This window comes from Sus scrofa, chromosome 3 (assembly GCF_054392235.1).
Source record: "Sus scrofa isolate SSC_HxYL_T2T_F1_AM1 chromosome 3, Sscrofa_HxYL_maternal_Yorkshire_Landrace_v2.0, whole genome shotgun sequence".
In the NCBI taxonomy this organism is placed as follows: Eukaryota; Metazoa; Chordata; class Mammalia; order Artiodactyla; family Suidae; genus Sus; species Sus scrofa.
In genome coordinates this window covers 97,330,807-97,354,825 of record NC_139385.1, presented here as the reverse complement: position 1 = coordinate 97,354,825, position 24,019 = coordinate 97,330,807, and the positions used below count along the sequence as shown (strand labels likewise).

At 45.8% G+C, this 24,019-nt stretch overlaps 1 protein-coding gene across 50 annotated transcripts in view; it reads left to right on the top strand.

Moving 5' to 3' along the window:
• CCDC85A (coiled-coil domain containing 85A) overlaps positions 1 to 24,019 on the top strand; it is a 691,220-nt gene that overhangs the window by 473,009 nt on the left and 194,192 nt on the right. For 41 of the 50 annotated variants that reach the window (XM_085019267.1, XM_085019261.1, XM_085019269.1 and 38 more), the window contains one exon: positions 20,528 to 21,482. In XM_085019267.1, coding sequence (XP_084875393.1) covers positions 20,660 to 21,482 — 823 coding nt within the window. In that variant the 5' untranslated portion in view covers positions 20,528 to 20,659. Of the gene's footprint in view, positions 1 to 9,335; positions 9,400 to 11,275; positions 12,582 to 20,527; positions 21,487 to 24,019 lie in introns of those variants that run through there. The other 9 variants (XM_085019235.1, XM_085019227.1, XM_085019222.1 and 6 more) reach the window with 3 other exon arrangements.

The window sequence follows — 24,019 nt, the reverse complement described above, 5'->3', positions numbered from 1 at the left end:
GGTCACTGTGTGTGCCTGTGTAGATTGTGTTCTATGCTCTTGTGTCCAGAATGCAGTCTGTGGTCCACTATGTACCTTACTTGTGATGGTTAATTTTATGTGTCCACTGGACGGGGGCCACTGTGAGCTATGCATGATTCCCCCTGTGTCTGTGAGAGTGTTTCTGGATGAGATTCACATGTGAATAGGTAGACTGAGTAAAGCAGGTTGCCCTCCCCAGCGTGGGCGGCCCTCATCCAAACTGCTGAAGGCCTGAATAGAACAAAAAGGTGGAGTAAGGGAGAATTTGTTCTTGGCCTGTTTTGAGCTGAAACACTGATCTTCTCCTGCTTTTGGACTTAGATTGAAATTTATATCATCTCTCCTGCATCTACAGCTTGCAAACTATAGATCCTTGGACTTAGCTTCTATAACTTCCTTATTTCTCTCTCTCTAAATATATATAGTATATATATTTTTATATATACACACACTATATACCATATACTATAACACTACTATTGTATACACACACACACACACACACACGGAAAGGTTGCCTTTTGCTAATTCACACAAATTTCCACATGGCCTGACCAAGGTTTCTGGCGGTGGGTGTGGAGAGGTGGGAAAGGGGCTGGTAAGTATAATTTGAAAAATTATGTCCCCCTCCATTGCCAGGTAGCTTAGTGTCTGGCTGTGATTTAAGGCTCCTGGTCTCAGCATGAATTTATAATCTGGAGGATTCTTACAACTCCAGAGGGGTGGAAGCAATTAAAGGTTTTACTTCCTTGGCTACATGAATGGTGAACCCTGAGGACACCTTTGCTGGTTGGAAAGAGACAGAACAAAATAGGGACGAGTGATAACCATACAGAGTACGGCGTGTGTGGCAGTGTGACCTTTTCAAAACATTTCACTGCTTTACTACAAGAAGTATGACAGATGTCTGTTATTATTCCTCTTTTAAAGATGCAGTAACAGAATTGCAAAGGGGCCACTTGGATGTCCCCATGGCTAGGTGGCAGCCAGGGGTCAGGCTTTCTAGTCCTGCTGCTGTCTGGGCTCCTGGGCTCCTTCTAGCCTTTCCCTGACCTGGACCTAACAGAATGCTTAGAACATTCATGCCCTATTTAGAAACATTTCATTTCTTTCAAAAAGTAGAATAATTTAGGAGCAAATCTTCCTTAAGAATAAACAGGAGATACTAGCTAAATTGTTATTTCCCCAATATGATTTTTTTTTCTACTGTACAGCATGGTGACCCAGTTACACATACATGTACACATTCTGTTTTTGCACATTATCATGCTCCATCATAAGTGACTAGACATAGTTCCCAGCACTACACAGCAGGATCTCATTGTTAATCCATTCCATCGGCAATAATTTGCATCTATTAACCCCAAGCTCCCCATCCACCCCATTCCCTCCCCTCCCCCTTGGCAACCACAAGTCTATTCTCCAAGTCCATGATTTTCTTTTCTGTGAAAAGGTTCATTTGTTCCATATATTAGATTCCAGATGTGTGGTATCATATGGTATTTGTCTTTCTCTTTCTGACTCAGTATGAGAGTCTCTAGTTCCATCCATGTTGCTGCAAATGGCATTATTTTATTCTTTTTTATGGCTGAGTAATATTCCATTATATATATATAAAACACACACACACACACACACACCCCTTCCTAATCTAATCTTCTGTCCGTGGACATTTAGGTTGTTTCCATGTCTTGGCTATTGTGAATAGTGCTGCAATGAACCTGTGGGTGCATGTGTCTTTTTTAAAGGAAAGTTTTGTCTGGATATATGCCCAAGAGTGGGATTGCTGGGTCACATGGTAGTTCGAAGGTACCTCTGTACTGTTCTCCACAGTGGTTGTACCAGCTTACATTCCCACCAACAGGGCAGGAGGGTTCCCTTTTCTCCACACCCCCTCCAGCATTTGTTATTTGTGGACTTATTAATGATGGCGATTGTGACTGGTGTGAAGTGGTATCTCGTGGTAGTTTTGATTCGCATTTCTCTAATAATCAGGGATGTTGAGCATTTTTTTTATTTTCTTTCTTCCTTCCTTTCTCCCACCCTCCCTCTTCCTTTCTTTTTTCTTTATTTCTTAGAAAATGGACATGTTGATTTGAACTATAGTTATGTATTTTAAACTAGTTTTCTACTGTCCCTGACTAAAATCTCTTCTAACTGCTATAAAGGCAAGGATCCACACATATGCAAATGTGTACACACACACCCCCACACACACCCCCACACCCACACCCACCTCAGGAATATTTTACTCAGCAATTTTCTAAAAACACCCTCTAACTGCATGTACTCAGGGCAGGCACTGTGATATCACACAGATCACTGCAAAAGAGGGTAGATGTGAGGACATTTTTGCAGTACACGACATACTGCCTTCAAAATAAGAATTACGAATTACGATTGGTGCTCATCCCCAGCAGGGGCCGGGGGCGGGGGTGGGGGTGGGGGTTGTGGGGGAGAGCAGTGGTGATATTAGGATGCAGTGGAGAGTTCTTTGCGCCCCAGGGAGAGGATGAAAACTCAATGGACCAGAGAACCAATCTTTTGCTTTTGTTTTGCTTTCAGCTGCTACGTAAATTGGTTTCATGATTTCTTGTAGTTTTACATAACCTTCCCTCCAGGGCATTTAATGCAGATTAAAGCAACACAGTCAGCCATACTTCCAGCTCTGGAAAGATCCCCTCTGAAGAATGGCACAGTCTACTTATAAGCATTAATAACAGATTCCTAAACTATTTTCTAAAGTTTCATGATCTTCATATTCACACATTATCCTAACAGGGTTGGCTAAAGTTCTAGGCCACGAATGTTTAAGAGAAAATACTAGAGACTGATCTCAGACCACCCTCAGACTTATCTTTATCTCTGCTTATCCAGTTTCAGTTCCCAAGTCTGCACCCTCTGAGGAGCAGGAGGGAGTTTACTGAACACTCCTTGAGGAGATGAGACATTCAGGAAGGAAAGAGTAGTAAGCCCTGTTTTTCTGGTCACATCATCCTTAAGGTGTCACTGAGGTTTGAATAAGTCTGCTTCAAGTGGAACTTCTTTGAAGCTAAGGAATTCCTGAATTCTAAGAATTTTCCTCCAGTTCACCACATGCCATTGGTTTAGTTAGGTTAGCCCTTCTCAAACTTGGAAGTTCTTATAAATTGCTTGCAGAGCTTGTCAAGAGGCAGATTCCCATTCAAGACTTCTGGGGTGGTGACAGAAATATTGAATTTCCACAAGGTCTTTCATGAAGACAGAAAGACCTGGTCCACAGACCATACTGTGAATAGTCAAGGCCCAGAGTGGAGTTAATTTCTCAGGTACTGGATTCCTTTTCCATTTTTTCTTTCAATGCCACTTATGTGGCTGTAGCCTTTACTCCCTACTGCCGCCAATTCCAGCCTCATTCCTCATCTATTGCTATAAGAGTGTTTCAGGTTGGTCTAGTACTTAAGCCTGCATAGAGTTCACTCAGCCATCCTGAGGTGGTCTAACTTCTGGTTCTTTTGCATGTGCCCTGAAGATACATGTCACTTTCAGTTCCAAGGAACTTTGAGTGTGTTTTCCAGAAAGTGGAATTCCTTGGCTGACTTGAATATTATCCCAATGATTGTGGTGGTCTTTATCTTTTTTTTTTTTTTTTTTTGTCTTTTTGCCATTTCTAGGGCTGCTCCCGTGGCATATGGAGGTTCCCAGGCTAGGGGTCGAATCCAAGCTGTACCCACCAGCCTACACCAGAGCCACAGTAACGCAGGATTCGAGCCGCATCTGCAACCTACACCACAGCTCATGGCAACACCAGAGCCTTAATCCACTGAGCAAGGCCAGGAATCAAACCCACAACCTCATGGTTCCTTGTCAGATTCATTAACCACTGAGCCACGATGGGAACTCCTATCTTTCTTTCTTGATTGGGAGTGTGAATTAACTCACAGTGTATAGGAGGTAACACTAGGCCTGAATCTCATTTATAGCTTCATGTGGATAGGCAAGTGTACATATACAAGTAGGAGTTATACGGTCCTCTCAGGCATCCCAGTGAACCAGAAATGAGTGTGTGAATTGGTTGTTGTCATGACTCTCACTGCAAAGATGACAAATACAAATATTGTGAGGAGGCAGGCACAGGGTTCCTACCTGCTCTTCTGTTGATTGATTACATTAGAGTCAGCCAAGAAGCAGCCTTTGAATGCACATTTCCAGGACCTTACCCCAGACCAACTGAATCAGCATTGTGGTGGTGGCAGGAGGTTTGTACTACTATAAAGCACAGAGTAATTAGGGGCTTGTTGTGCTGGGGAGCAAATATTAAACAACCTGCAATTTATCCCATTACTAAAAGAGTTCCTGAGTGAGTACCTATGATATGTCAGGCCTAACACAAATACAGCTCCTCCCTTCATGCTTTTCCCAGATGAAAATGGAAAGTAAACAAACAAAGCAGAAATAATTGCAAATGAAAAGTGTCATAAAAGAAATGAACAAAGTGATGAACCACAGTGAAGGAGTAGGTCATTTTGATGATCTAATTAGTGATGATGTCTCTGGGGCAGTGACATTAAGGCTATGACTTGAAGGAATAGGAATTACTGGCAGCACAGTGTCCTTAGGCAGAGAGCAGCACATGCAAACATCCCTGTGGGAAAGAACATGTGTCAGCAACTTCTGTGGATGCTACCAGACAAACCAAAGAAATAAAGCTACAACTCCCTTCCTTGCAAATTATTCTGCAGCTAGGACTTCTTTCCCAGTTGCAAAGGCATAAGGATTCCCTTTCAGTCACCTTAAGAGCCTGTTCTTATTCTTTGCTTGCTCTACTGCCATTTCCAAAAACCTGGGTCTCACTGAATATACCACTGAAGACCCCTCTGCCACTCCCTGAGGGCTGTATGAAGGTTGGGGGCCCAAGAGTCCCCTGCAGACCTGTTTCTTCTGGTGAAAGTGACCATCACAATGACATTCTATGTTGACTCTGGCCTGAACCTCAGACTCCTCATCCGTAAAATGGGATAAAAACATTCATTCAATGAGATCGTGTGCCTTGCCCATGATAGTCTCTTCCAGCAAAACATGACCAGGGTATTTTGGAAGGTTCTGTTTTGAAAGGCAATGAATATACCTCAACTTTTGCTCCTTAGCTTATCTTTTTGAATTACATAGGGACATTATAAACCAACATCCCAGGTGATACTGATGCTGTCTGCCTAAGAACAGACTTCCTAATCCAACTCACACACCCTCAGGCAGCAGGTTTCTGCATTAGAAGAAAAGCAATCATATTGCACAAACCTGTGAAGAGGCATTTTCACTTGTGAGACTCTTAACTGTATCTTTCAGGAAGCTGAGCAAAGGCACTTAACACTTCCTGGGACAGGCGGGGGTGGGGGTGGGCCAGTTCTGCTGGAGTTTGCCTTGCAGGTCAGAGCTGATAGGCAGTTCCAGCTTTTAGCACTTTCTTCCTTTTCTCTACTCATGGTGTTACTGCTTCTCAAAGAGACTTCAAGAGACCAGGGCAGGCAGGCAATGGGAGTCTGGATGTTTGCGATCTGTCACTTCCCAAGACGGAGATCTCTTCTGGAGGTGGCCCTCCTTTCATGTGTTTCCTGAGTGTACACCAACATCTGGGCACCCTGGAGGCTGGGCTTCAGATGCATCTGACAACCTTTGATGATGTACCTACAATAAATACTGTACTTGCCAGGTGTGGTAGAGGGTTCATTAATGAATAGACCTATCCCTGCCTCAAAATGAACAAAAAACCCAGTAGGTATCCAACTAGCTATTAAAAAAGAAAGTCTGTGATTAACTACAATACAAGTAAAAAGGAAGTGCTCTGTTATAAATGGTGCTCTATTAGTTTCCTATTGTGGCTATAAATTTAGCATCTTTAAAAAATAGGAATTTATTATCTCACAGGAGGCCAGGAATCTGAAATGAGTCTTATGGGGCTGAAATCAAAGTTTCAGGAGGGCTGTATTTCCTTGATTCTTACAGTTTCTAGGGGCTGCCAGCATTCCTTTGCTTGTGGCCTCATCATTCCAATTCCAGCTGCTGTGGTTACATAGCCCTCTCCTCTTCTGTCTGTGAATGCTCTCTCTGCCTCTGTCCTACAAGAATACATGTGATTGCATGTGGGTCCTCCGGGATAAACTAGGGTGATAGCCCTATCTCAAGACCCTTTATGTAATCATATCTGCAGAGTCCTTTATTGCCATATAAGGTGACATTCACAGGGTCCAGGGAGTAGCACATGGATATCTTTTAGGGCATCATTTTCAACCTACCAAGGTGCCACCCTCAATCTTCCACCCTCCCTACCACCAAATGGTCTACAGCTGAACTGTCCAATTCAGAAGCCACTCATCACCTGTGGCTACTGAACACTCTAAATGTGACCCGTCTGAATTGAGATGTGCTGTAAGCACAAAATACATACTAGATTTTAAAAACTTACTACAAAAATGCAAAGCATATAATTAATAATTTTTTTTATGTTGGAGTTCCTGTAGTGGTGCTGCAGAGATGAATCCAACTAGGAACCATGAGGTTGCTGGTTCAATCACTGGCCTCGCTCAGTGGGTTAAGAATCTGGCGTTGGCATGAACTGTGGTGTAGGTTGAAGACGTGGCTTGGATCCTGTGTTGCTGTGGCTGTGGCGTAGGCTGGCAGCTGTAGGTCCGTTTCGACCCCTAGCCTGAGAATCTCCATATGCCGTGGGTGCGGTCCTAAAAAACCCCATAAATAAATAAATAAATAATTTTTTATGTTGATTATGTGTTGAAATAACATTTTAGGTATATTAGAGTAAATGAAAGCTATTATTAAAATTAGTTTCACCTGTTTCTTTTTACTATTGAAAGAAACTACTGGAAAATTTTAAATTGCATTTGTGGTTTGCATTATTTTTTATTGGACAATGTTCTACACCATCTACTATAGTAATTTTCAAACTGATGCACAGCAAAATCATGTGGGGAGTTTTAAAAACCTCAGTGTGCACACTGCACCCCAGACTCATTAAATCAGAAATGTCTAGGGAGAGGTCCATGCTTTGACATGTTTTAAACACTCTGGGTTCTTCCTATATGCAACCAAAGTTAAGAATCTGTGGAATAGAGGCCAGGAATAAGGTCAATAGTAGAAATAGTGTTCAAGGTCTAGGGATTATAGAAAATGAGTATGCCTATTTTCTTTGCAAACAACAGAAAATATGGTCTCCTGGAGTACCTTCTGCTTTCACTTTCTTCCCTGAGACACACACCTCACCCCACCTGCACAGTGCAGCTGCCAGTTTGGGGGTGTGTGTGGGGGTTGCAAAACGACTGTTCCCATGAGCCACAAGACACTGGGGATCTCAACATTGAGGGTCAGGCTGGCCAGACCTCTCTTCCTTGGGTGCTTCTGGCTGCTAGATCAACATTTCTCTAGCAGTTTCTGCCATAGGATTTGGCAGAGCAAAATACAATAAAAACCAGAAAGCTCCTAAACATTCCATTTGTGGGGCTGGAGCAAGGCAAAACATTTCCGCAGTGGCTTACAGTGGAAATGTATTTTGGAGGCCTCCATCAGTAACATCTGGTGAGGTTCCTTGCCAGAGCTGGGATTCTCAGCTACTTCCCTGCTCCACGCAATGACCATGTTCTCTGGATCTAAACTCAGAATTACGTACCAAAGCTGAAATCCAATGTACTTTCATTGAGTTTTTAAGTGTTGCCTGGGAAACTGGTTCTTGGTGGAGCAAAAAATGATGTTTCGGTAGCTGCTTGTTACTTGACACAACACATGTACAGTGAGATAAGCCTCAGCCTTGTTCATGTAGTGCGATTACTTACTTACTCTGGCATCGTCGGTGAATAAACCTGTCACCTGAGTGCATTTTGCAGCCATTTGAGACTAATTCATTAAAGCACCATATTATCCCACATTTAAACAATTTTGAAAAAATTTTGTAGTTTCCTAAACTGCAAAGCACTCCTTTGACTTCTAAATAAGCATGTACCACACAGTAATTAATGTTTTCAAAAGGAAGAGGCATTCCCAACCAGGGGGATAAAAAAACTGAACAAAAGCCCCTAGCTAGCTTGCTCCTTCCTTCGCTCTCTCCCTCCTTTCCTTATTGAGTGTGGACTCGAGGTAGGAAGCATGCCTTGTCTTAACGGAGTTTAAAGGCTAACAGAGGAGAAGAAGTCAAAGTAAATGAGAAAACATAGGGTCGATGATTGAAGACAAGACCTCTCTTTTCCTTTTGCTCCTTTCTTCCTCCCTCTCTTTACTGCCGTGTGTGCAAACACACATTTCTATTTGTGTGTATCTGGTAATTTACAAAGATACAGAGGTAGGTAAAAAATAAATTTGGAAATTTGGAGAAGGAAATTTGAAAGTAAAAAAATGATAGAAGTCAGAATTAGTCAACAAATTACATTTCTTAAGTCTTGTTTAAAGAGCTGAACGTGGGCCACGAGTTTGGATCTGCCTTCTCAACAGCCAGTACAAAGAGGAATACACATCAACTGCATAATTCACAGTCAGTCACTGTAAGAATGAAACTAATGAATTTGCCAAGAAACTGCAGTGTCACCGCAAGGGAGTGTGGGATATAATCAGCAGTGTCCTCAATAGCATCTCTCATTGCACCAAAGAGTTCTGGAGGGCATCATGAGAGTCTGTAGGGTTTGGAGAAAACAGAAAAGATGGAACGTTAAATTCTGGCCGGAGCTAAAATTTCTGCTAGGATTGAGCTGGCTTAGTCTGAATCTCTACCTATAATTATCTATAGTTCAATATTCTGTCTTAAGTGCTGAGCTAGGGGTATGCCCTGGAGGTTATGGAGATGGAGGAGGCTACTTCTGCCTTCACTGGAGAAGTATGAGCTGATGCCAGGGGCCTAGAAAAGATGGTACTCAGGGAAGGATCCAGTGTGAGTTGTCCAAGGGAAAAGGTGGCAGGGGAGTGTGTGATGGGAGGTGGGCCATGCGTGAGGGTGTGGATCTTTAGCAGTAGCCCTGGGTGGGACCCAGACTGAAGGAACAACCACCCCCTCAAGGTTAGCTCTTTCCCCTGTGAAGTATGGAAGGATAGGAGGGTGAATTCTCCCCACAGAAGGGATACATTCTCAAGTGTATCCACCTTCCTTTAGCAAAGCAAGTCCTGTGCCAAGCACAATATCATCGAGAGGGGAGATAACCCCCCTCCATGGGAGCTACTGCAAAGTTGCATGGCACAGATGGTCAAAATTATTTAGGGAGTTTGTGAAGAATGATGAGCAATGAGTTAATCTACCCTGGGGTGAAGCAGCTGAACTTGACTTTTTTTGTCTACTTGGACAGTTGTGTGGAAAGCAAATTCTCAAGAGTTGATGCTGGATTCAGAGGGACCCATAAAAATGTTCAGGTGAGACCTAGTGAGAATTCGAGTTGGACAATGGTGACCTGTGATGGATCAGTTAGTTTAAAATACAGATGAGATAAAATCATCAAGACCTAATGATTTACAGTCCTTTATGGCTGGTTTTTAGATACCTCCATTTACTGTATACAGAGTCCATCAGAAAAATTTGCATGAAACTGTTAGTTGCCTATCAAATATTTCTTTTATTTCTTTTTCTTTTTTGGCCACACCTGAGGCATATAAAAGTTCCCAGGCCAGGGATCGAGCCACAGCTGTGACCTATACAATAGCGGTGGCCATGCCAGATCCTTAACCCACTGCACTGGACTGGGCATTGAACCCACGCTGCCACAGAGACAATGCCAAATCCTTAACCCGCTGCATCACAAGGAACTCCTGTATTCTTATTTAAACAACTTTGATTTTACTTGTGGTATTAATATGTTTAACTTAAAAAATGTATCTAGCTTCCCTTGAGGCTGGGAGGTGGTCAGATGGCAGCCCCTGGCTATTAGGATATAAATGAGATTCACTGGGTCATATTACTGGGAGAACTTTTTTCATTTGCTTCTTTCTTCCTGCCTAAAATGCAGATGGACCATTTGAACTCCATGAATAAGCAGATCCCCAGAGTTCAAACTCTTGTTGTTCAAGGGTCAACAGTATTAGAGGACATTGGCTGTGGAGGAGGGGGCTGGTCAATGCATTGAGGCCATCTGTGTTTGCAAACTGGCACTTATTAAAGTCGGGCTTCTACCTCCCAGAGAGAAGGAGAGATAGGGTACCATCTTCCTTGATGATCACATTTCAAAAGGATGGCTCCGGGTCCTTGAAAAAGAATTCCTGGGTGGTAAAACTGGTAAGAAGCGGGGAGATGATCTACAGCTCAAGAGAGCAGAGAAAGATTTTACAATGGACAGTTTTCTAAAGTAAATATTCTAAGAAAAGGGAGGTCAGGATCTTTGGTCAGGAAGAAACCCATCTGATTTAAGGCCATCCAGGTGAGAGGGCAACATCACCTTTCAGGCTCTCTAGGAAGCCAGGTCTCAGATGTATCTCCCCAACTCATCGTCTCTTAACTGGGAGCAGCTTTTTCAAGGGACACACACTGACCAGCTGGTGGACGGTTTCTGATTTAGATCCTCATCCTATGGGATGGAGAAGATTGCCTCTGCACCCTGGTTTTCTCAAGGCCCCTGGGAGTAAATCCCTGAAATTTTCTGACCCTGTCTCTATCTTGGAGAGGATTCACCTAAGTGACATGCACAGGACCAAATGCACCCACTTCTTCAAGCAAAACACCTGTTTTCAGCTCAGAGAAGATTCCATGCCACTTCCTCTGAGAGTAGAACTGGGGATGGGGGAAGGGAGTCTTGTAGCCCAAAGATAGTACCCAGGGACACAGTACCCTTCCAGAAATCACCATCATAAAAAGCCGAGGCAGTAATACTGGGCCGCCTGCAGCACAGAGGAAAATGGAAATCTCCTTGGCTGGCATTTCAGCTTGTCTAAGGGGCCATGCTTTGCTCAGAGGGGAGGTGATCGCGCTGACCTTAAAATCCAGGCCTCAGGAAGCAGGAGATGAAGGTTTTTATTTTTCCCTTCGGGCTTTGATGTTTTTCAAACAAAATTATAAAAGATCCAGAACCTCCCTTTAAGCCTCTTCACACAGTAGTGGGTTTTTAGAAAAGACAAAAGCCTAGGGTGACGGGCGCCGGGGGTGGGGTGGGGATGGGGGGGAGAGATTGGGCGGTCCCTAGAGAGTATTGCCCAGAAGCCTCTTTTTCCCCTTTTCAGAGTGTTAGGATTTTCTTAAACGTTCCTTCCCCAACGCCTTCCCTCGTTTCTAACACTTCCTCTCTTCTTCCATTCTCCAAAGCACAAACACTACCTTCGCGTCCTCCTAGCCATCTTTCCAGAACCCTACTTTCTGCAAATATACCACGCATCATTTTGCTCACAGCTGTTTCCCAGGCCGGGTGACGAACCTCACGTGCAGGGGGCGGAAGGAGCTACTTGTACCACACGGTGGCGCGCTCGAGCCTCTCAAAGCTGGAGTGTCTCAGGTTTTACTTCTCCCCCTCTCGCTCCTTCCGCGCCCCGGCTCCGAAGGAGCCGCGCCCCCGGCCTTCTCCGGCGGGACAGCGGGGAGCGCGCCTCGGGAGCCCAGTAGGCTGGCGAGCTGCAGCAGCGTCCGGCCGGTGCAGAGGGTGTGGGAGGTGAGGCCGGCTGCGGGCGGCCCCGGCTCCAGGCTCCTCCTCCTGCCGGTCCAGCCTTTACCCCCACCCTCCACCCTCCTCGGCTCGGAGCTGCAAATCCTAGGCTTCCCCAGCAACCTGGGAGCGGCATCGGGCACAGTGAAGGCAGTAGGGGGAGCGCAGCCGGGCGGCCGCGCTGATTCCTTGGGCATTAGTGGTGGCATTAGATTAGCCCCGGAGGCACCGCGGAGCCCGGCACGCCCCAGCGGGGGCTAGAGAAGGGAAGCCGGGGCTGTAGCTGGGCGGGGGAGAGGAAAGTGAGCTTGTCTGAGTGCGTGTGTGCGAGAGTGTGGGGGGCGACAGGTTCAATTTAGGGCTGCAGAGAGGGCAGGGGAACCGGGGTGCGGCCCCCGAGGGTCTCCCGCCGCGGCCACCGCTTCCCCGCGCCCCTCACCATGGACTTGCGCGGAGTTGGGATGCGCCTCGGCCGCAGCGCGCGGATGGCTGCCCGGCCCTGGGGGTGCGCGGGCACGCGCGCGGGAATGGCGAGGTAGGATGGCGGTCCAGCGCGACCCCTGCCGCCCCAACCCAGAGGCCCCCGGGCAGTGCAGCTGACTCGCTGGAGCGCTTAGGGGTGTGGGCGGAGGCCGCCCCGCAGCGCCAGCGTCTTCAGGAGTCGCTTCGCCTCTTCCACCCACTCGCACCTGCCACCGTGCGGATACCATGTCGAAGGCGGCAGGAGGTGCATCGGCGGCGGCGGCGGAAAGTTGTCCCCCAACCTCTGCCGGCCAGTCTGCGGCCGCCGCCGTGGAGGACCTATCCAAAGTGTCGGACGAGGAGCTGCTGCAGTGGAGCAAGGAGGAGCTGATCCGCTGCCTGCGGCGCGCAGAGGCCGAGAAGGTGAGCGCGATGCTGGACCACAGCAACCTCATCCGCGAGGTGAATCGCCGCCTGCAGCTGCACCTCGGCGAGATCCGCGGGCTCAAGGTGAGAGCCAGGCTCGGCTGGGCGGGGAGCCGGGCGCCCCTGGGAGGTGGGGCCAAACTTTCCCTCCTTCCATCAACAGGTGATTCTTCCCATTCTCCTTGTCAGCATCCCCTGCTCCCCTTTTCCCAGCCCATTGGAAACTTTTCCAAACTTTGGAGACGTTTGGTTTCCTTCTCTCCCCCATATGGGGCGCACCAGCGTCGAGCTTGGTGGCCCTCGGTGGCTGGAGGAGTGGGAGCCAAGACTGGGAGGGGAGCGAAGGGCAAGCAGAACATTTAATTTCCCAGGAAGCCTGGAACATCAGTGCTTTGGGGAGCCGGGTTACACTAAGCAGGGGAGAAAAAGCAAGCGAAGGATCGAGTCCAGGGCTACTTCGCCCTTGGGGATGGGGATATGGCTGCACTGGCGCCAAGACTTCTCCATGGGGCAGAGGCTAAGGAGAGGGCGCCAGTGCTGGAGAGGGGCTGGCAGGGCGCCCAGGGAGAAGCCGCGGCGCCACCCTCGGAGCTGGGTAGTATCACGTGGTGCAGAGGATCTTACCTCTGCCATAACATTCTGTTTTCTACCTGCTTCCATGCTTCTCCTCGAGTTCTGCTGGCGTCATCTGGGGTTGCCTGACTGTCTCATTTACCCCCAGTTTGATTATAGTTTCATCTAGCTTGCTAGGAAGGGCAGGGTTTTGAAGGGGTCAGCCAGTGATGCTTTTCTTTTGAGCCAGCCTCCGTCTTTGCTATTAGGAGAAAGAAAAGAACGAAAGAAAAAAACCAATAAAACCCCAAGCCCCCACCAACTTTATTTTCTCCTTGGAGCGTTCTGAGTGTGCCACCAGTGTGCTAGCAGGGCTGGCTGCAGCAGATGGGTGGCGGGGAACCGCCCTGCCTGAGTGTACCACAAACTTCCTCTCCTCACTGCTTGCGCTGCCGCCTCCTGGTATTCCTTCCTCTCATTGTTCTTCTTTTGTTTATAGGAAGCCAGACACAAACGAAATCACTGCAGGGACCTCAGGGAGCAAATTCCCGCAGGCACATCCCGTTCTTGTCCCCTTTCCACTCCCACTCCACCTCCTCAAGCTGTTGGACACTTTCTTAATTGCCTCAGCGTTCCTGCTCTGGGATTCTGGGGCAAAGAGGAGTGGGAGGAGCAGAACGCCAGATGCTTACCTGGGTGGCAGTCCAGGTGGAGATGGTCCTCCCAGGAGGCTCTGTTATATAGTCCTTGGAGTGGGTACAGTTAGGAAGATCTCACAGTCAAAAAATCCCAAGGCTTACTCTCTCTTTTGGTTTAATTTGTTACTAATGGGGTATTTATTAAGTACCAGACTCTTGGGGAATTAAGAATCAGGCCAGTGTAGTGAGGAGATCATCTCAGAGATGGTTTGCATCTAGAATCCTCATTTGCCAGAAGGGTGAGCTTGGGTAATTAATTTTGCAGAGCCTCATTTTACTCATCAATAAAATGCAAATGATAATAAACCATTTCCTAGGGTGTTGTGACAATAAATTATGACAGTGTAGGGGAAGGTTTAATTCCGGACTTGACTACAAAAAAATGGTAGTTATTGCCATCAGAAGACAATGCATAAGTTGGAGTTCCCGTTGTGGTGCAGTGGTTAACGAATCCGAGTAGGAACCATGAGGTTGAGGGTTCAATCCCTGGCCTCGCTCCGTGGGTTAAACGATCCGGCATTGCCCTGAGCTGTGGTGTAGGTTGCAGACGCGGCTCGGATCCCGAGTTGTTGTGGTTCTGGTGTAGGCTGGTGGCTACAGCTCCGATTAGACCCCTAGCCTGGGAATCTCCATATGCCGCAGGAGCGGCCCTAGAAAAGGCAGAAAGACAAAAAAAAAAAAAAAAAAAAAAGAAAAAAAAAAAGAAAAAGAAAAGACAATGCATAAGTATATGTATAGTCTTGCATCTCCCAGATCTGGCTTTCTTAGGTAAAGTTGGACACAAGTATAGTTGGTAACTGTCCAATTTAATCTTCTTCCATGGTTTGAACTACAATATGACTTGGAAGAGTTTGTGATTAAATAATTAATTTCCTAGAGCTTTTGATAGTATGGAGCATTGACATAAAAGCTTAGAAGTGCTCGGATGTCCCTTTCAGTTGTGTGGATTGATGGTGACAGTGGTGGTGGGGGAACCTGGTCTTCTTTCCAGTAATTTCATTTAGAGAAATACCTATTAGGCCGGTTAAGAGCAGTTACACTTAAAGTAGGAGAGTTTCCCTGTGGTCTATAGTCATGACCTTTCATTAAAAGACTTTCTAGTTCTCTTCCTTATCAAGTTCAGAAACGATGGAAGTGGATTACTTTCTGATGCAGCTTCTACTCCCCATTGCCATCATCCTGGGGCAGCCACACGGTGGGGTGGCACCTTCGCGGCCTCTAACCCACCCTGTCAAAGGGCCAGGCTTTCTCCTCATCATCTGGCTCAGAGCTTCCCTGGACACCAGAGTGATCCATAAATGTGGTTCACTGAATAAATGATAATATGTTTGTTATTTATTTTGGTTTAACTAGAAGAAAGGGAATTTCTTTTGGCCTCATAATTTGGAACTTTTGGTTGGAGACTCTAAATTTATGGTAATTAAGGCCATAGCATATTTCTTTGTCTGGCCCCCTGCTGTGAGCTGCCTTTGAAATTACATCTAAATATTTTCAAGGCTACTAAGTGGTACCGTGGCTGTAGACAGCGGTGGATGGGAACATCAATTCTCTTCTGTTGAGGGGCCTGTGACTCTGTCCAAGCACTGAGGGACTTGTTTGTATTTCAGCATTTAGGGAGTTCCCACTGTGGCTCACAGGTTAAGAACCCAGCTAGTATCCATGAGGATTTGGGTTTGATCTCTGGCCTCTCTCAGTGGATTGCCATGAGCTGTAGCATAGGTCACAGATGCAGCTTGGATCTGGTGCTGCTGTGACTGTGGTGTAGACCGTCAGCTGCAGCTCCAATACAACCCCTAGCCCTAGCCCAGGGATGTCCATATGCCACAGGTGCAGCCCTAAAAAGAACTCCCCCCCCCAAAAAAAAAAATGAAAAGAAAAGAAAAAGAAGCACCTAGGATATAGTGCAGGGTGAGGCGGTGGGACGATGAGAAGATAAAAGTGCGGGAGTTTGACAATTTGAATAGCTTGGGCAGATAACTAACCTTTTTGAGCCTCTGATTTTCCAGTCTGCTAAATGGGGATATTATTTCTGCATGAAGTTTGATAAAGGTTAAATGATACATAGATGAAGTTCATAGTGAGGTTAAATAGCTTTCTTAAGGTCACCCAGATAAAAATGTTCCAAATAAGCTGACTTTCATTTTTTTTGGCTAGTTGACCTTCTGTGGTTAGAATGTGTCGTGCTAAAAGGGGTGGAGAAAGGAGATTCCACTTTAAGTGCTGGTGCGGAAAGGGATGGATTCCTGAAAATCACATTCATGCCCTTTTGAGCATATCCCAACACTCTGACTGCTCTGGTCTGGAGTTTTAGTGGGGGATTAGGGGCAGTTGGTTCTCTATAGATTTGTCATTTGCAGCACATTAATTTTCCTCCTTGCTCCCCAACACACCAATTCGCCACCCTGCAATGATGGAAAAATAACTAATTAAAACAATCCTTTAACCACAGTGATGGTACTCGAGAGTCTCTTGTATAAAATTTAGGATGACATGAATTTCAGGTGATTATGCATTTAATCTTTTAAAATCCCACTTTAGACAGATGATAGCATGTGGTGACCTGTGGCAATATTAAAAGGACACTTATTGTTTTGAAGAAGAAAGCCAAAGACTTAAAGTGACAGATTTTAAGAAGCTAGATTGCGAGGTTATTATCAAGCTGGTTGCTTAGCTTTTCTTTAGAAGGCAAAGGAGATAGCTCAAAATTGGAGAGTAAATAATATTTGCAAGAATAATAATGGGGAAAAGGAACTGTAATAAAGAAAACTAAATAAGCCAATGCCTGCCCTCTTTTCCCCTAACTTCTCAATTCTGAGAAGTACAGCTGACACTTGCACCACACAGGTTGGAACTTCTACAGGAATATTTTCAATAGTAAATAGTACAGTGCTACATGATCTGCCATTGGTTGAATCTTGGATCTGGTGTATGAAGAACTGACTAGTAGTTATACAGCTTTTCAGTTTCACCAAGGGTCAGCATCCCTAACCCAGCTTGTTCAAGGGTCAACTATATACATTTCACTCATTTAGGGCATCAACTCCTTGAAGCCTGTGGTGGCACAAGCCCTATTTACTTCCCAGTGCTGGAGAAGACAGGAATAGTAGGATAGACAAAGGAAAATATTTTAAGATGGAAATTCAGTTAGGTGAAGAAGACCATGATTTGAACTTTCTATGCAATGCCAGGATTAAGCTAAATGTGGAATACTTTTTGAATCTGAGAAAGATTAATTTTACTGAGCTTTATTTTCTCAGAATATCCACAGCTTCTGATTTCCCATAAAGCACCAGTATCAAGGGATAATTTATTCTCTTGTTACTATAGACTCCAACATAGCGGGGGCTTGCTGAAAACAGTAATAAGAGATCTTTTCTTAGTAGCTAGAGCTGTTTTGACCACAGGCCTAGGGCTTTAAAGGGCTGGTCAGTCCATAAGCACATATTAAGTATTCACTGTATGCCATGCACCAAGTCAGGTGTGTCAAATGTGCAAAGAAAGACTTTGGAATGGACTCTGCCCTCCAGAAGCCAAGATGACTACATTAGAAAAGAAAAAGAATTATGCCCAACGAGTGCTGTAGGGAGTGTGTCTTACAGGCATTGAACAGTGAGTGGGAAAGTTACTTCATTCATTCATTCAAGTCTGGCACTGCTGCACCCCAAGTGCTGTTCTAGGACTGGTGAAGTCTTATCAGAGGAATGTCTCCTCTTAGGTAAGTTCATATATCGGAGAAAACAATTATTTTTATTTTTTTGTTGGAAACTTAGACCTAATCAAGGTTCACAATAAGCTGGCTCAGAGGGAGCTAAAGGTTAAAAGGCAGGAGAAAGCCTTTCAGGCCTGGCCCAAGGGTTTATTCATTTTTCCTGGCAAAGGGCAGGTGACGGGGTTGATGGACAGGAGAGGCGTCACCTTCAGGGAGAGTTTTTGAAGGTCGGTCTGGCCAGAGAGAGCTTGGATGGAAGTGAGCGAGGGAAGTTAGGGGCTGGGGCAGACCAAGTCAGGGAGGCTGGGGGTGGTGGGGTGGTGGGGTGGTGGGGGAGGGCTTTTGGAAACAGCCAGGCCCAGGGTCAGAGAGTGGCAGTGAGAAGCAGAAGGACTAGATGGACAATGGACACAAGGATACAATTGTTGGTAATGCCAGGAGTTCCAATTGTGTTGAAAACTAAGCCGCACAGATTCTCTTCCTCCTCAGGCCTTGAAAATCACCCCCATCAGCTGCATGACTACGAGGAGGTGCCAGGCATGGTTGGCAGATGTTTTCTAGTTAATGTCAGGGGGAAGTGTTAGAATCCACCTGAGTTCGAGGGAATCAAGTCCCCTCTCTGAGCACTTCTGTGACGACAGTCACAAAACCAGAGGTTTTCAGGCTCTGTGAACCAGAGGAAATTTTAGGTAGCTGCCCCTTTGCTGTCCCCCTTTTCACCCACATCAAACTGTGGAGCTTCAGTCACCAGTTAACCCCCTTTACTAGATGTGTGAATGGAGAGTAAGTGGGGATTTCACAGTTAATTCTGAATTTCTTGGTTTCAGGTATTTCCATTGGGGGTGCTGTGTTCTGGAGTCACAGAGGTGAACAGAATGGATAAGTCTTTATTTCATGACTCTGGTCAAATGAGGATGGAGACTTGTCTACTAGTCACACTGTACCATGTGTGATTAGAAATTGTAATAAATGAAACAGAGGGGAAGTTGCAGGGGTTCTGGTGGAGCACAGAAAGGGACCTGACGTAGATTAGTGGTCATGGACAGCTTCTATTGACAAGTGCCATAAAGTGAGACCCAAAGGTTGTGTAGAAGGCTGGGGGAAGCATTCCAAGTAAAAGGGGTGAAGAGCTTGTCCCATAGGCCCTGAGACAAGGCCAGGATGGGCGAGGCTCAATGCCTGATAGGGAGGGATGTTTTTCCTTGTCACCAGCTGCTGTGGGTGCCAGCAACCATCATCTCCCTCTGCCTGGACTCACCTTGGAGCCCCCTAGCTTGTCTTCCAGTTTCCATCTTATGCTGTCGCCCCCTCTTTCATCTACCCCCATTTCCCCCTCAGTAGTCTGTTTTCTGCACTGAATGATGATTATTCTTTATAGAACGAACCGCATCATAGCAGTCCTCTGTCCTCAGCTTGCCAACAATCCAAAGCCTTTCCTGTGGCTGATGAGGCCAGCATTACCCAGCCCTGGTACCCACCCCTTGGACCTCACCTTCCAGACATTCCCAGCTCTGCTCCCCCACTCCGCTGCTTATTCTCTGGACTTTAGGCCCATGGTCCTTGATGCAGCTCAAGCCACGTTTTTCTCAGGGCTTTGATACCTGCCTTCCTCTCTGCCTGAAATCATCTTTTGCTCCTTGATTTCACCCTCTTTGCCCAAATGTGTTCCTTCTTCTCAGAGGTGTCTTCCATTAAAAGATAGTAACTTTTAGGAGTTCCTTGGTAGCCTAGCAGTTAAGGATTCAGTGTTGTCACTGCTGTGGCTCAGGTTTAAAACCTTGGCTTGGGAATGTCCACATGCCCAGGCATGGCAAAACAAAAAAAAAAAAAAAAAAGAAGAAGAAGAAAAATAGACATTATGTTCTATACTTGTATTTTTGGCAAGTCTTTCCCTCCAGAATGAAAGCCATAGAATGTCAAGGTCTTTGCTGTGTCAACTGGTCTATCCCTAGTCCCTGGACTGGTAGCCAACATGTAATAGGTGCTTACTAGATATTTGTGAATAAATCACCATTCATTTTGGAGAAGTCGTCTCATTAAGGGGATTGGGGGCCTTGTGAGACTTAAATAATTTATACTTCATCTTAAGGACAGTGAAACCCTTTAGAGAGAGTTTTAAGCATGATAGTGACAAGGTAAATTTCAGAGGTAATGTTCAGGAGATGTGTTTGGCTTGGAAGTGGGAGGTGAGGGAGAAGGAGGTGCCAGGCATAACCGCAGGTTCTTATGAAGAGCAACAGGATGGGTGGAGGTGGCATTGGCTGAGAGGTATGATCTGAGGAGGGGAGTTTGAATATCACATAAGAGCTCAGTGTTGTGTGAGTTTGGGTGAGATGCCTAGGAGATGTGCAGGGGGGATGGCAAGTAGGGGTTGGATGTGCAGGGTTGAAACTCCACCAGAGGGCAGTTGTGCTGGTCCCTAGTTGGGTATTGGGGCTACTCACCCCATGTCATGGACTGAATACTGAGGCATTGCTTGTTGTTTTCACTGATGAAAGGCTTGTTGCCTCAGAGTTTTTAAGCCTTTCATGGGTCACAAGCTGCCTTCCTTGAAGGCAGGGCAGGGAGCCTTGCTTATTTGTTTTTTTAAAGTTTTATTGAAGCGTAGTTGCTTTACAATGTTATGATAATTTCTTTTGTACAATGAAGTGATTCAGTTATACACATACACATATCCATTCTTTTCCAGATTCTTTTCAGGGAGCCTTTTTTCTCACTGATTTCCTGTTAATGAACTGGCTGCTCCCTAAACTGATGAGATGACCTGCAACAAGTGAAGCTTTTCGAGATCCAGTTTTTCCCTTCTTTCAAAGAACCACAGTAATCATTATCCCCTGAGTGGTGAGAAGTAGATGAGATAATGCAAGCAAAGCATTGGGCAGGGAGCATAATCAATACCCATTATTTTTTATTTTTATGGATAGCTACCCATCTTTAGTTTCCTCTCACCTTCTCGCTTCCTGACATCACAGAGAATTGACAGGTTCTGGGCTCCCTGGCTCCCAAGTAGTCTGAGCCTGTTGCTACCTCCTGTGGGAACCTCACTTAAATAGCTGGGTGTCTCTTTTCAGGATATTAACCAGAAACTCCAGGAGGACAACCAGGAACTGAGGGACCTCTGCTGTTTCCTGGATGATGACCGGCAGAAGGGCAAGAGGGTGTCTCGGGAGTGGCAGAGACTGGGCCGCTACACGGCTGGGGTGATGCACAAGGAAGTGGCCTTATACTTGCAGAAGCTGAAGGAGCTGGAGGTGAAGCAGGAGGAAGTGGTGAAGGAGAATATGGAGCTCAAGGAGCTGTGTGTGCTGCTGGATGAGGAGAAGGGTGCGGGCTGCGCGGGCAGCCGCTGCTCCATCGACAGCCAGGCCAGCCTGTGCCAGCTCACTGCCACCTCAGCGCCCTATGTGCGGGATGTGGGCGATGGCAGCAGCACCTCCAGCACGGGCAGCACCGACAGCCCCGATCACAAACACCATGCCAGCGGAGGCAGCCCTGAGCACTTGCAGAAGCCCCGGGGCGAGGGCAGCCCAGAGCACTCTAAGCACAGGAGCACCAGCCCCGAGCATCTGCAGAAACCCCGGGCCCCAGGGACCCCAGATCACCCCAAAGCACTCAAAGGACCCAGCCCCGAGCACCACAAACCCTTGTGCAAGGGCAGCCCGGAACAGCAAAGGCACCCCCACGCGGGGAGCAGCCCTGAAACCCTGCCGAAGCACGTGCTAAGTGGGAGCCCCGAGCACTTCCAGAAGCACAGGCCCGGAGGCAGCCCCGAGCATGCCAGGCATAGCGGAGGGAGCCCTGAGCATCTTCAGAAACACGCCCTCGGTGGAAGCCTGGAGCATCTACCCAGAGCCAGGGGCACCAGCCCGGAGCACCTCAAACAGCATTATGGGGGAAGCCCGGATCACAAACACGTGGGCGGAGGTGGCGGCGGCAGCGGCGGAGGCAGCAGGGAGGGCACCCTTCGAAGGCAGGCGCAAGAGGATGTGTCACCCCATCACCGGAATGTCTACAGTGGCATGAACGGTGGGTCAGTACGTGCTAGGGCACTGTTTTGCCTGGGGCAGCTCCATGGAGAGTTACGAATGATGAAGGGGGCTTTCCAGCCACATTAGAAAGTGCAGGTGCTGGTGTGGAGGTGGGTTGGGGAGAGGAGCACACATTTGTCCCCCAAATCATGATGTGTGTTTCTCCCCCTCATTTGTTCCAGTCTATACAGTTACCAGTCAGGTAGCCTGGAGAGGATTGAGGAGGAGGGGCAGAGAAAGAGAGGATCAGTAATTCCTGGCCCCCTGAGTAGCCAGGGTGAGGTTTGTGGGTATTGAAGATCAAAGTAGAACCAATCTAAGATTCCTCATTCTCGAACCTTTTCCTGGTTGTGTGCAGTTTCCTACAGGGCTGTCTTGAAACAGGTGATCAAAGGTTTCTGAATACTGTCAACAGTTTATGTACAGGAAGAACTGAATATTTATTATGAAAAAACAGTAACATAAAAAATGAACTAGGATATCCTTAAACAGGTTTGATGCTGGGTTGCCTGAATGCCTCTAAATATGCCTACATATGCCTTACTTTACCTTGAGGATGTTTTCTTGTGTTGGGGGCCTTTGCATGAATCTGTGACTTTCCTTTGTATCTGGAATGTATCAAATGATTTCCTTCCCTACTCACTCAAAACTCACTCAACCCTGTCACCAAACTCCTTTAAACCAATTTGGAATAGCATGCTCTTTCACATGGTGAGTCATCTTTTTGGTTGTTTAAATGTTCCCCTTTAAAACATACAGATGTGTTTGGACATGTCTTGGGTTTCCAAAGTGTAACATCCACTGCATTTGCTAAGGCAGCTCTAAGCCCATTTCTGAACCTTTTGGAAGAAGTTTAATTTTCTGCATCTTGGTTCTGAAGCCACTTTGAACGCAAGAGAGGGAGAAGAAAAACGTTTCTTGAAAAAAAAAAAAAACCTCAAAATTATTTGATGTTCCCTGTAGCTGAGTTAAAATAAAAATGATTGCTTTTACGAAGTGGGGTTTTTGCATCCGAAATATCTGAAGTTTTTTGCTTTGTTTGAAAGCTGCCCCAGAGTCTATGTGCAGTCAGCTCTGAGTGGTGGTGGAGGCTGCCAATTTTAGCAGTGACATGAAGGGGTAAATTTTCAATATTGTACTTGAGGATTTGCCTGCTGGATTCCATTTCATCTTAATCCTTTTCTCATGGTGCTGAAAATTGACTCCTGAAGCTTGGCTTCTAATGCATTCAATGTTCTTTTATGTGCAGATGGAACCAGAAAGAGTGGGAAAGATAGGGTGCTGTTGCTTTCTTGGTTTTGTGTGCCTGGGAGAAGCCAGTTCACCTGTTGCTTTAAGGTTTCCTGGCTGGTGGAGGTGGGGGAGGCTTTTACTTTGTTGACTGAGCCCTCCCTCACTCTTTCCATAAGACTCTGAGATGCTGTGTCTGGCTGTCATTTAAAAAAATGTTTGGTTGTGTTGCTATCACAAGATGGGCCATCTGCCAGGAAACTTGTGTTCAGGGGGTAATGGGTTAACAGGAAGGTAAAGTTAATGGCTTTTCCATTTCTTGATTACATTTTAGTGAGCATGAGAAGAAAATGTATGTGCTATTTTGAGGAAACTTTCTATCTTGAACCAAAAAAAAATACTTAGGGGCAGGTGGTTCACTCACAAAACAATTCTTCTCTTTAAGAGAGGGCTTATTTAAATAAAGAACTCTAATCAATGTTTGATATAACTTACAAGAAAGGATTTTAGGTGCAGTTTTAAAGCAATGCTTTGTATAAAATAAGGTCTACCTCTAGATAATGATATTTCATTGTGGAATCTCATTGCTTGGGTTCAGCGATAAATTTCATGGTCAGGAAATTTTAAAAAACATTTAAAATTTAGTTAAAAATTTGATGTAACATAAATGCTTTATTTAGAATGACATGTAGTCTAATTGGATTTACTTCAAATTTTCTCATTCTTAAGTGACAGATCTTCTGACAGTTGATATCCTCACCGAAGTATATTTGTAGTAAATTTGCATTGCATTTTTATTTCAATAATTAATTGGAAAATGAGGAGGCGCGAGGAGATATTTATGGATCATCAGCCTATAAACTTGAGCATCGGTAGCTTGTATTTATCCTGCTGTTGCAAATTAATTTTTGATATGGATGGTAAGACATGATTTTTTTTTCATATTTTTAAATCCCCACACACTTTGGTTGAATTATTGGCTTATAAACAGCTAGGAACCAGCAGCGGGGTAAATCCCAAATTACAGATTGGCTTAGTCATTTACAGAGTCCTTCTGTGGGGGCACTTGGTGTGAGAGGTGAGTGTTTTGGATGAGCACTTGAATGTTTTTGCAAGAGCACAAAACAGGTAAAAGGAGGTCGGAAGAGTGTCAGCATTATGGCAGAATGAAACAGAGGTGAAATTTATATTGATGGGATATTGGCTTGTTGGTAAGATTATACATTCTGTCCCAAAAGACGCACATGTACACACTGAGGGAACATCAATGAAAACAGTTGTTGCTTTAGTTGGCTGTGCCTTGAG